The sequence below is a fragment of the Malus domestica genome, chromosome 07 (assembly GCF_042453785.1).
Source record: "Malus domestica chromosome 07, GDT2T_hap1".
Lineage (NCBI taxonomy): Eukaryota > Viridiplantae > Streptophyta > Magnoliopsida > Rosales > Rosaceae > Malus > Malus domestica.
Window position 1 is genome coordinate 6,027,444 of NC_091667.1, and position 13,234 is coordinate 6,040,677.

At 36.3% G+C, this 13,234-nt stretch overlaps 2 protein-coding genes and 1 long non-coding RNA gene across 3 annotated transcripts; all 3 read left to right on the forward strand.

Moving 5' to 3' along the window:
• Positions 1 to 3,449: 3,449 nt before the first annotated feature.
• On the forward strand, positions 3,450 to 4,411 carry LOC139197898 (uncharacterized). Its single transcript, XR_011583277.1, has 2 exons — positions 3,450 to 3,544; positions 4,067 to 4,411. It is a non-coding gene; the product is annotated as an uncharacterized lncRNA (long non-coding RNA).
• Positions 4,412 to 5,727: 1,316 nt separating this feature from the next.
• Positions 5,728 to 9,090, forward strand: LOC103438834 ((+)-neomenthol dehydrogenase-like). Its single transcript, XM_070825475.1, has 5 exons — positions 5,728 to 5,810; positions 7,200 to 7,446; positions 7,760 to 7,837; positions 8,216 to 8,392; positions 8,504 to 9,090. Exons 1-4 carry the CDS (start codon positions 5,791 to 5,793, stop codon positions 8,336 to 8,338), a joined length of 468 nt encoding a protein of 155 aa, XP_070681576.1. The 5' UTR covers positions 5,728 to 5,790; the 3' UTR covers positions 8,339 to 8,392; positions 8,504 to 9,090.
• Positions 8,378 to 8,881, forward strand: LOC114825818 (short-chain dehydrogenase/reductase 2b-like). Its single transcript, XM_029104830.2, has 2 exons — positions 8,378 to 8,392; positions 8,504 to 8,881. Exons 1-2 carry the CDS (start codon positions 8,378 to 8,380, stop codon positions 8,879 to 8,881), a joined length of 393 nt encoding a protein of 130 aa, XP_028960663.2.
• Positions 9,091 to 13,234: the final 4,144 nt, after the last annotated feature.

The window sequence follows — 13,234 nt, forward strand, 5'->3', positions numbered from 1 at the left end:
TGATGTAGTTTGATTAGGGTTTCGAGGAGGGTAAGGGTATCGGCACTGTTTCTTAGCATGTTAGGTCCGGTTTTGGGGGATTTATGATTTTATAGAGCGAGATGGATAAGGAGATTGAGATTGACAGAGGGAGGAGAAAGGTTGGTGCGCAGGGTCAGTGAGGTGAGTGACAGAGGGGTGTATGGCAAAGAGAATATGAGGGATGGAAGAGTCGTGGGTGAGAGAAGAGGAGAGAGGGAAGACTCATGCGTTGCAAACGGGATGAGAGGAAAGACGGGATGAGAGAGGGAGGGGTGGGATGAGCGAATCAAGGGTAGGGGTTCTAGCTGGAAGCCATTTCCACGACAATTAATGGGGAAGGCATGGTTGTGTGCAATTAGTGGGGTTGGTCGGTCAGGAAGGGGTTACTGAGGGAGGTATGGGAGAGTTTGATTTCACTGTTCCCACCCTTACTTGAACAGGTAATACACTGTTTCCTCCCTTGATTTCTCTGTTTCGTGATGAGATAAAGATAGATATGGAGAGATGGATAGGGAGATAGAGATAGTTAGAGAGAGGAGAAAGCATGGCTGTGTGCATTTGTTGGGATTAATTAATGGGTTAGTGTGTAGGGTCAGTGAGGAGAGAGTCAGAGAGGGGTGTATGGTAGGGTATGGCTTTTCGTTTTTTCCCTTTGATTTAATAGGTTATGCACTGTTTGACAATAATTGTTTGTTGTCTTATTTTGCTTTTGCTTTGTTAGAACCATCATTCGATTTTTGGGTTTCACTGTCCTCATTTTTGTGCTTCTTCAAAATTTTCTTGGTTCCTTATGTATTCGTTGGTTCTGTCTAATTTTTGGTTGTGGGATGATGCTTGCAGGTGAACTAGGTGCACGGTATTTTGGGACAAGTTAGGAAGATCCACATGAAAACAACATGGAAGATAGAGAACTGGTATGCTGCTTTGTCTTTCTGTTGGATTTTTATGTTTATGTTCTACTGCTAAGAGGATTTTAAAATGTTCTAAATCTGTTTTGTAAATGTGCTTAAAGATTGCACATGTTCTTGAATATCGACCATGTTGTTTGGATTGAATATGTGATTGAATATTGGAGAAGATACCATCTTGCTTGATTTCAATTAAAGGCTACTAATTTGATCGGCTTATATAAAGTCTGTTTATGTTTGAGATGTATTTTGTTCGAATCTCTAAACTGAACAGTGCATTCATAACCTCTAGGTCCGTATCATGCATGGTGAGTTATCTGTGAACATCACCCTAAGTACCTTCTTGAAATGCTCGATTTCAGGAATGAGAGTTGAGATGGCTTCCATGAAGAGGGATGCAGAGCATTACTCGCGCTAGGTGATATCTGCTTTCTCTCTTTTCGTATATCTTCATATGAAGAGTTTTACTAAGTTATATTGAGCACTATGTTATTTATAGGTTATATTTTCCACTTTGCAGGAACACATGGAGCTAGGGAAGTGCTATCGTGAACTCACTGATCTACTGGTAATGTCACTCAAGACACTTATTTACATGGTCAAAGATCGCATTTTTATGACACTTCTTATTCCATCTGTTTTCATGTTTCCGTTTCTTTTTTCTGGTTATCATACTTAAACTGCTTTATTTGTGCAAGCTGCTACTACGCGCTTGAATGCATTTATTACTGGCAGGATGCGAAGAAAGCTAGATATATGTGCGGGATCGCTTGTTTAGTGTTAGGGTTTTAACAACTAATTGTTAGCAGCTAGAAGCTTTGGTTAGATGAATGCTAATCTGATTTTCCTTACAATACTTGAGTGCCAGTTTCATAGTGTTTGTTCCCGGCTGGATACCTGCTATATAGTTTCATTTCTGTTTCTTCATAACTTTAAATGCATATTGAGTACAATGAATGTCCATTGTTATCTAACTGTTGGGCTTTACTATCTTTGTAGCAGCCTGCCTAACATTTTTTAGGCACTACACTCCAATTTAATGAAAAATTCAAAGATTGGACGGTATTGATTGAAGAAATGAAAAAAATACTATGATAATAGAAATGTGAATGTCGTTGTGTTAGAAGAAGCGTCTAGCATGATGGGTAATATTTTAAGTTTGTATTTCTAAAATTTTTTCGTTCTGGAGTACGATTTACCTAAATTGTTTTGTACTTTAATCTTTACTAATTTTCATTGTGGAGTATGATTTACCTCAACTAACAACTTTTCATTGTTTAACTTTTTCCTCCCTTAGATAGTTGAATATGTTTGATTTGTTAATATGCTTCTTACACATGTTGTTGCCTTGGGTTGCCGGATGCATGTGCAGATTACTCGAATAGACGAAGCTAAGGATGACTTAGTATTGAGTGAGAAAGAAGGTTGGGTCAGTTGGATTTCGACATTTGATTTATTCATGTTTTTTGTTGCTTGCAATGTTCTCTCATTGTTTGTTCTGAGATTCTGTGATCTTATTTTTAATAAGAACTAACATTGGTTTACCATATAATGTTTCAGGAACTTATACAACAACTAAACACCTTGCTTAGCTCTCACGAGACATACTTAACAGGTTAACAAACACTAACCTATAAACTGATCTGCTGAGCTGGACCATTAACCTCTGTTTATATCCCTGCCACTCATCTTTTGGCAATTATCAATAGCAAAATCTAGAGTTGCAAAAACCCCAATTTTAATGAATATTATTTTTAGTTGATAATTAAAATTAATTGATGATTAATCTATTCCATTGTGCATTATTTTATCGCCAAATACTTTGAATATTCATTAGCAAAAGATATAGGGTTCACCATTTAATGAATAGAATTTTGATGGTGGATTGCATTTCCTGAGTTATAAATGTGGTGAATCCATTATTCACTAGTTGAATAATCATAATGTTTTGGCCACTTATCTTGAATTTTGTTCAAATTGAAGAAGTCACATGTTTCTTTCTGTTGTTAAGGTAATCTCTGTTGAAAGCTTCTATTTCTTTTTTCTTTTTCTTTTTTTTTTTCATTTGGGTAGATTTTTTTTTTTTTTATGGATTTATGTATTTTTTTTTAGAGAATTCGAAATGAAATAGGAATAGCGGAGTGAGCATAAACAAATTGATGAAATTTTTATTTGAGTTTTTGTGTTGGTCCTTTTTTTATTTGTTGAGGTTTGGAATTATTTGAGTTTTTTTGCTGTTACTACTGTGACGGATGCTCAGCAATCACGAAATGGGGGGCTACCTTTTTGGAAAGAGAAGTCTCGTTGTCCAACCTCTCATGAATTACAAACAAGGTGCTTTTTTGCTGGAAAAACCACTGAACTAGTAGAACTTTCCTCGGTTCTTCAATTCGATTCGAATAATTTTTTTACCCAGAAAAGCCAGCGTTTCTTGGTGATTTTTACAGCTTTCTCAATGTTTTTGTGATTTTGGATTTGCAAATTTGTTTTCTGTTCAAATTTCTTTTTGTGATTTTAGGGGTTTTGTTTATCGATTCTCTCACTCATCTCTCAGCTCTCTCTCTCACTTTTGAGGTACATACCGTTGGATTCTATTTGTTGCTGCTGATCTGCAGGTAAAGCTTCAATTACCATATAAAGTTTACATTTTTCATTATTTCTTGAGTTTTGAGTTTTAATGATAAAGACAAAATAAATGGTAAAGTGAATAGTACCAAGTTTGACTTTTTAATGTAAAAATATGGTTTTTCGTTAAAGTGAACAGTACTGTGGGCTTTTCGTTAGAACTCCCAAACAAAGGAAATATTGTTTTTCCTCCCAAACAATGGAAATATTGCTAGATTCTTATCATTATGTGCAAATTACTGGCGATTTGGATCGGTGCCTGAGATTTAGAGAATGATTTAGAGAATGGCTCGCATTTTAAATTTCTTTTCCTTCATTATTACTGTTTTCAAAATTTTTATTGTTGGGTATTGATAATTTGTAGTCTGTGAGGGCTTCAATCTGTTGGAATTTTGAATGGTTATTGCTTCATCAGAATTTGGGTGGTCCAAATTTTGAATTAGAAGAAACCTATTTGATTAATATTTTTGGTGGATTGGTTCTCTGTGTTTTCTTTGTTATTTCTCCCCCAGTTGGAAAGTGGAAGCCCCAACTTTGAGCTCAGAGCTTGAATTTCTCAATCGTTCGTTTCTCTGCACTCTCATCAGTCACTCTTGATCCTCTCTCTGAAGAACTGAGTAATTTTCCAGCTCTATCAAGTAATACTCCATTTAATTGCTTAATTGAGGTTTTTTGTTTCTCTTTTTCACTCTTTCATTAGTTCATTGGCTTTGATGTTGGGCTTAAGTAATGGGAAATCATTAATTGGCATTGTTCAAGATATAATTCTGTGTTTTTGGATTTGTGAAACGATTTGGCTAATGAAGATAGTGGTTAAGATATATTTTTCGTTATGAAAGAGAACATTGTTCTTCGTTTGCCTACGGTTTTTACTACAAAGTTAAACTACTATGATTTTGTTCAATTGACTGCAACTCATGCCGCAGTTTGCTTCACAAACCTCTACTGTTAACTTCCATGTAGTATGTTTAAAGTTTGAGGATATCTCTACATCTTAATTTCTACTCTCTTTGGTTGCTTTCAAGTTTGTAATTTTACGTGCTACACTGCCACTTGATTTGATTATAAAAATGTAAAACAAAATATGTCCATGATTTACAAATTTGTATTCGATTTTTGATGTTTTTCCAGTGCAAGGCATATGTTGCACAAGTGAGGTATGTAGGCTGCAGGGCATATATTTTGTTGTCTTAACTGCAGGGGCAAAATATGTGTAAACTGCAGCTTGCTTCTGTTTCTTCAGTTTCGTATGGAAACAAACCTTATGCTTATGTTTGCCTTTGAACAGTTGTGATTACAAAATTAGCTACTTGAACAAGTCCTCAACACTTTATATTTTTAATTACCTATTCAAATGGCTGCCTACACTGCAGGACACATATTATATGTGTGAACTAAATGTTTCTTCTGTTTCTTAAGGAAACATAATTTTTCGGAAACCATCTCTTTCTAATCAAAGACTTTCAGTTTCTTCCCACTCATTGTACAATGTGTTTATATGCCAACTCGCTTGAATGTATATAAAAGCAAAACTGCTTATCTTATCGATCTCATTCACTCAAGTATCCATTTGTTTGTTCATAATTATGTTGAATTTATTCAACTTAAATGTGTTTTATTCATCCGATTACGCTTGAAATAGTTGGTTCCCGCGGCAACGTGCGGGCCTAATTTCTAGTTTTTAATCTATTTCCTAATAACTTGACCTCAATTCCTCGGGACTTAGATATCCCTCTTACCCAAACGTTTCAATTTCTCAATTGCTCAAGGGCAACCTTTGCATATACCAGATGGAAGTTCTCAACGACTCATTTTGTCGCATTTTCATATTCCGACGAAGAAGTGTATTGATTATGGCTGCTTCTCGGTTTAGGATCCTTCAGTAATATAGTAATTAGAAATAAACTCATGATATTGGTTGGACCCGGAGGAAGGATAAACTTGACGTTATACTATAAATTTGATACAAAAATCCAAATTTAAGGATTAAAATATCTGGAGCGCCGAGTACTCCGGAGCACCCATTGGCATTCCATGTGTAAGAGTTGACCTTGATTTGCTTAATCAAAGACAAGAGGGCTAAAAAATATTCTACCATCAAAAGAAGACAAACAACTAACTAAGAATGAAGATCAAAAGTTGAATATGTTAACAGAAGTTGGAAGGACAGAATGACTTTAAAAAGAAAGGCCATGTTACATAGAAATCAGAAAGCAAATCTGAAAGCTCATCACCCATGGCAGAAGCGGCAAAGAGGTAAGTACCTACTACTTCCCTCATGTTTTTGAAGCTTCACACATCAGACCATTTGGCCACACCAACAGTAATGAAATTTCTTGTACATAAGTGTTGTATACAACCCTCTCACGTTTGTGAAATGTTGGATACAACGGTTTATTTATGAGAATTTCTCCAAGGTGTTAAAGTTTAAGCATGAGAGTGTATGACTCGAAGGAAGAAAGAAATATCGCAGAAATGGAGATAGTGATGGATGCTTCTCTCTCTCTCTCTCTGCAAAATCACAGAGGAATGTTTTCTCTTATTCTCACACTAGCACACACAATCGTGCACTGCATAACGGTTATTTATGCTAATGGAATCTCACCATTACATCAAAAGATCTTAGCTGCACATCTAGCTGGATTCAAGGTGATTAATCCACATGTCACTTAGACAAAATTACAATATGAGCCCTACACTTGGTAATTTTAACCAGAGTGAATACACAACTAAATACAAGGCTTATTTCTACTAACTTAAAATCAGCTCATGGCTTATACACTAACACTCCCCTTTAAGCTTTGAGCTGATATGACTCCAAGCTTATCTCTGAGATAGTTGAACCTCTCCTTTGGTAGAGCTTTAGTAAAAGTGTCTACCACTTGTTCTTTGGTAGGTTAGTAGACCAAATCAACAATTCCTTGCTGCAAAGCATCCTTGATGAAGTGATACCTTCTATCAATATGCTTTGTCTTTTGATGAAATACTGGATTCTTGGTTATAGAGATTGCAACTGTATTGTCACACTGAAAAGGAGTTGCTTTAGTTTGCAACTCTCCAAAATCCTCCAGAACAAACCTAAGCCATATAGCCTGAGCTGTGGCTTCTAATGCACTGATGTACTCTGCCTCTACAGTTGAAAGTGCAACACAATTTTGCTTAACAAATGCCCATGAGAAGACTCCACTCCCAAAGGAAAATGCATAGCCTAATGTACTTTTGCTATCATCAATTGAACCTCCCCAATCACTCCCACAGTATCCAATTAGTATTGCATTCTTCCCCTTTTCATAATTCAGTCCATAATCTAGTGTTCCTTTGACATACCTAAGCACTCTCTTGGCAGTCCCATATTACTTATTTGTAGGGCAATGCATATATCTAGCAAGTAAGCTAGCTGCATACATCACATATGGCCTTGTAGCATTAAGATGTAACAGACTGCCCACAATCTTCCTATATTGCTCTTCACTTGCTGGGCCACTTCAATCTTCTTTGCTCAGTTTGTCAGTAGCAACAAGAGGAGTACAGACAGATTTGCATTCACTTAAGCCAAACTTATTAATAATTGATGGATGCGTGTTGGATACTGTGACACATGTATCTTAATTGATTTTTAGTGCAATGAGTCTTTGATTTTGTCAGGTATGCGGTTGTCACAGGCTCGAATCAGGGGATTGGATTCGGAACAGTTAAGAAGTTGGCAGCAAATGGGATCATGGTGGTGTTAACTGCTTTAGATGAGAAAATGGGTCTTGAAGCTATTGAAAATTTGAAAGAGTGTGGCCTCTCTGACCTTGTGGTTTTTCATCAGCTTGATGTAACGGATCCTGCTAGCGTTGCTTCCCTAGCAGATTTTGCCAAAACCCAATTCGGGAAACTAGATATCTTGGTATGATTCGAAAACATTTTTATAAACAAACTTCCTGTTCTGAATGAATACTTTCATTTTTGCCATTTTTTCGTCTGTGAATTTTAAATTTTTTAATGAACGGACCTCATTCGCAAACTCTATATGATACTAATATTTCAAGCATATTCTGTGTACCCTGTTGAAAATTTTCACTTATCCACTGTGTTGTAAATTTTAACTGAGTCGCTTCGTAATTCAGCTTAAAATAAGATAGAAAATCCCTAAGTACGATGAAGGGTCTTAATATTTTGTTGGGATTGAACAAAGATGAAATGTTTAGGAACTTCCACAGGTAAACAATGCAGGGGTTAGAGGAACCATTGTAGACCCTGAAGCTTTCAGAGCTGCTGTAGCTTCTGGTGTTGGTAGGGTAAGTCTTTTTATTCACTATTTAAAATCCAACTTATCTTGAGTTTTCAAAATTTGGCTTTCAGTTTTTGGTTTTACATTTTATTTTTTGAAAACTGAAAACTGAAATGGTTATAAGATGGGTCCTTACATTGTCAAATTTATAGGTTGAGTAGTGCTATCCACACACCCATTTTTACTTCTCACACACTCCTCTCAAATTTTTGTCGTCGGATCGAATGAATTGAAAAAGATCAATGACCAAAAATTAACAAGGGTGTGTGAGAGTTAAAAATGGGTGCTTGAAGAGAACTTTCCATATAGGTATGGCTAAGTGCCATAAATCTTTCATTCAAAAATCCACTATGGCAAAATGAAATCTTTCTTTTCCTTGACGCAGGATGGTTTAGGAGTCAATTGGAGTGAAATAATGACTCAAACGTATGAGTTAGCTGAAGGATGCGTGAGAACAAACTACTATGGCTCCAAGAAAATGACCAAAGCACTGCTTCCCCTCCTCTAGCTATCTGATTCACCAACAGTTGTCAGTCTTTCTTCTGGCATGGGATTGTTAAAGGTGCGAAGATTTTTCATACTTTTGGCATCTCATCGTATTTCTGGTTCAAGGTCAAATGTCTTCCATAATTGGGAAAACTGAAATTCTGTTGGCGTGGATGTTTTGTTTCAGCATATCCCAAATGGATGGGCTAAAAGGTTGTTAAGTGATGCCGAAAAACTCACAGAAGACAGAATAGACGAGGTTTTGAGCGAGTTTCTAAAAGACTTCAAAGAAGATATGCTAGAAACCAGAGGATGGCCTGCTTCCCTCTCTGCCTATATACTCTCAAAAGCAGCCATAAACGCTTTCACGCAGATCATGGCCAAGCAGTACCCGAATATCTGCATCAACTCTGTATGCCCTGGATTTGTCAAAACAGATTTGAACTTCAATACCGGAATATTAACAATAGACGAAGGTGCTGAAAGTGTTGTGAGGCTAGCAATGGCAACAAATGGCAGCCCTTCTGGCCATTACTTCTATAGACAAGAAGTCTCACACTTCTGAGGATAACAGAATCTTTCAATTTCATGGAATAAATATCATTTTTTCTGTACGCAATGATGAGATAATAATCTTTGAATTTTCGTAGACGAACAATGTATCCTTAAAAAATTACTATGCTTTTGTTGCTGCAACCTGGTGATCAGCCACACCTTGCAAAACGAGAACGCATGGTTTCCACTTCCAGAGGTTTTCCTCTGCAGAGCACTGTTTAACTCTAAACAAATTGTTCCAACTACAGAAGTAAAAAAGGAAAAAACAAATTAAAGTTCGTTAGTCCTTAATAAGCAAGGCGTGAAAAAGAATTAAGCATGCATAAGCCAGTACCTCACTCATAGCTCGTCTACCATTCGTTAGTTTTCTCCTCTTATCCCACAATAGGCCTTTATATTGGACTGTCCCTCCTTGATCACATTTCCCGTTGCACAATATCGTTCTTACCCACGATTGTTCACATAGATTGTTAGAGCAATTTCTTCTCATCATCCACTAGTCCATGCGGTACTTGTATAACCCCTTTGTTGAATGTAAAGATACCAAGTGAATACCTCTCCTTGTCTTTGTTATGCTTCACTCAATGATGGCAAGCTTTTATTCTGTCATTGCTTATACCTAAATAAAAAGACTGGTTTTGGTAATGTTTAAATTTTATATTGGCACATCAAGTTAGACTTCAGCGAGCCAAGTTGGCTAGAATAATAGGCGTGCATCCCTCCCTCTCTACAAGTTAGATCGAATTCTCTTCTTTGTTATTTATATTAAATTACAATGTCACTCAAATATATTTGTACATCAAATTATATGAGAATACATGTGTATAATAAGTTCACTATCTATCTTTATTATTATTTTTTATGATCGATGAAAGCTTCATTGGTCATAAATAAGAATTTTCATCAACGGAAGCAACATCTGTAGAAACACTATCTACCTTTACTAAATGTATCATCATATTTCTAGTTCTCTGTTGTGAGTTTGAGTGAGTCTAGAAAATCCTTAAAATTAAACTCACACACCAAAAGATAGGTTTATTATCATCATCATCTCTCTCTCCTTTCTATCCAGATCTTCCGAACCAAATATAATGAATAAAGAAAAAATTAACTTTAGGCGTGATTTTCGGTTATAAAATTTCAATTTGAACTAAGAAGAAATATTATTTTTCTTGTTCCTTTTGTTTGGATACAAGCAGAGCCGGCCCTGAGGGGGTGCAAGTGGTGCCACCGCACACGGCTCCCGATTTTTCAATTTTGTATGCATATACGTATATATAGTAGTATGTGTAAAATATTGCAAACTTGAGTCTTAGGGCAAGTGATATTATTACTTCTTTACATCATCCTAGGGGATGGGTTCAAAACTCATCTCCATCTTTTTTTCAATTTATTTTTATTAAATGCATAAGCTTCCACAAAATAATATACAAATTCGACACAATAACATGAAAATTTGAACCCTAGCCCTCTAAATAGTTAAGGAAAAACAATACGCCACATTTTCACCTGTTGATTTGGTAAATTTGTTTGTGCCATTAAAATTTATAGAAGCTCAATTGAAAACTAAAGTTAATTTTTTGAACAAAAAAATAAAAAAATTAGATTCTTAATATTTTTTTAGGACCTCCAATTCACTTTCGCACAGGGCCCTGAAATCTCAGGGCCGGCCCTGGATACAAGGTTAAGCGACTAGAAAAATAAAAAAAACATGGATGGATGCTGACAAAGAACAGATGGCTGTTTAATATGTGAATGTGGTTGTATGGACTCGTCGCTCATCGGTCGTGAACTAGAATTTTTAGCGCTATGAGTTTGTGATTGGAAATTGCGTGTTCAGTTCAAAAATACTGAACATATATTAATTCAGATCATGGGTTACGAATTCGGATTTTAGATTACAACCCTAAACCTTAATATCGGCCAAAGTTTGTATGTAACTACATATTTGTGGAATTTAGATGGGAAATTAGTTTATGCCCACTTAATTGTCAAAAAATAAAGTACTCGTAGTTATAGGACTCGCCTGCAATCTATCGGCCGCCAAGAACACGAATTTTGAAGGTGTTTGGGTTAATATTTGAACTTTGGGCCTAAAGAAAGAAAGGAAGAAAGGTAGGCCCAAAAGGACTAAAATGGGGAGATTCGCTCGAGGCCCAGCACCCAGCCCAGACCAACTCTCTCAAAGACAAAGTGGCGGCTTCCCATTAATGCATAGGCTATGTGCCTATAATCTAAATATGACAAGTGATAAGATCGGTCACCTATCAGCCAAAAGCACTATACAGTGGCAATACAAGTAAAAAGCTGGTGAGTCACTACCCTCCGATTACTTTCAGGCAAGAACAGAACTGCAAATAGCCGGGTTAATTCGTCTATAAAAGGAGGAAGAGGACCCAGAGACAAGGACACTCAATCAAATAAACAAACCAACATACAACTTGCCTCTCAGTCAAACAAATACCCAGAAAGCTATGCTTTGTCCAGTTTCTGCATCCCTTTTTAGCCTTAGATTTCCATTAGAAATACATCTTTTGTCTATGTAAAAGCTTTGCTACCCTTCTCTAAATGATGTAGTATCGATTCTCTCGTGTAAACTTGTTTACATCCATTCCCCTTTAGCTCCTAAACCTTTGTAACTGCAAAGAGAAGAAGCGGCACAAGATTTCACCTTGCCCGACAAGGTTAAATCTTGCCTAACGCTCTTTGTATTGTCTTTCAATTAATAGATCTGGTGTTATAATGTATCCCTCATTATGTATTCAAGCTATTTCCAGCCTTTTAATGATTCATAGTTCTATCAGCTATTAGATCTGGTTCATTTAGTGGTTTTATTGTCATAAAAGGATCAAAAGTGAACTAAACTGATGACTTAATTAGATATGGACCTCCACCCTTTAAGCATACAAGATACATAAAAGTCCTTGATCTCAAGGCATAGAAAATAACTTAATGTAGACTTAACTCATTTACGACAATCCTTTGATAAACAAGAAGTCAGAATAACTTGGGGCGCAAGTAATCGGCTTAAATACACTTGTTCTACATCTGCCATACAAAGATTGCAGTGGCATGCCTCCGCACTCAGTTTTGATTGTGAGCCTCAAGGCCTACACCTAAGGTCCTATAAAGCACCTTTCAGAACTGAATGTTTCCTCCTCTTGCAACCTCTTAATAGGCAAGAGCCCGACAACCATCCAAAGTGCCAACTCCTCAGGGAGCTGTGTGTTCGAGCCAGGAACGCCCACCTGAAGGGAAATAATGAGATTTATGTGGGATTTCTAGTGACTATCATGCATATACAATTCTAAATTTATATACATACGCAACGGAAGCATATTATCACATATTATCAAAGCTATAGTAATGCAAATCCCATTCAAGAAGCATATGTTCATATATGATGCATCAAACAAAATATTGAAGAACAAAGTGAAGGTTGAGTTTTATACCTCTTGATATAGACTTTAGACCAAAGATGGACCACCTCCAAGCTCTTTGTTCTTGGAACTCCTTGAGTCTAGCCTCCCTCCTTGCTTCCTCCACCTTGATAGATTTGGAACCCTTTTGATTCTCCTTTAGTCTCCAAGGTAGAAGACCTCTAAAGATCCACACCCACTAATGTAGTGAGATGGATGTTGGAATAACCAAAAAGGAGAAAAGATGATTAGTTAATTTTCCCTTTTGGTGGCCAGCCTTGTATGTGGGTAGAGAGAGAGACTTGTTTTCTCTTCTTGTTGAAAAGAACACACAAAACCCTAATGAAACTTTTTCATTAAACTTTCTTTATAAATGTCAAAGAAGTGAGTCAACAAATTGACTCCTCTCTCTTCTTTCTTTAGTAATGGCCGACCCCTTAGTGTGGGTTTGGACTTTGGGCTTTTATCATCTCAAATCATTCTATGCTTGAATAAAATGACCCAATGGGTTTGGGCCCAATGGGCCTGAATGAACTCGAACTTTTCTTTAAGTTCTAAACGATCTTTCATTACTTCTATGATTTCTTTAGACTTTCTAATTAATCATAACACTTAATTAATCCAATTAATTAATTCCATCATCCTTTAGTTGTCTCACCACAAGAGTCTTTCGGTGTACAATCATTTTAGGTTCTAATTAGCAAAGCAGTGAGGTGATTGGTACCAATCCAATTGATTAGTATTAATCCAATCACTTAATGAATTAAAACTTACTTTTAATTCTCCTTCTTCTTTGATGACTACTTATTAATCATTTAGAACCCACAAGCCATGAGTGACATCTAATAATATATCATGACTACCCAAGCTAATGTAGAATTTGTTCGGAGAACCTATTCAGTTGGAATTACAATGTAATTCGATCATTCTCTAATACAATACTC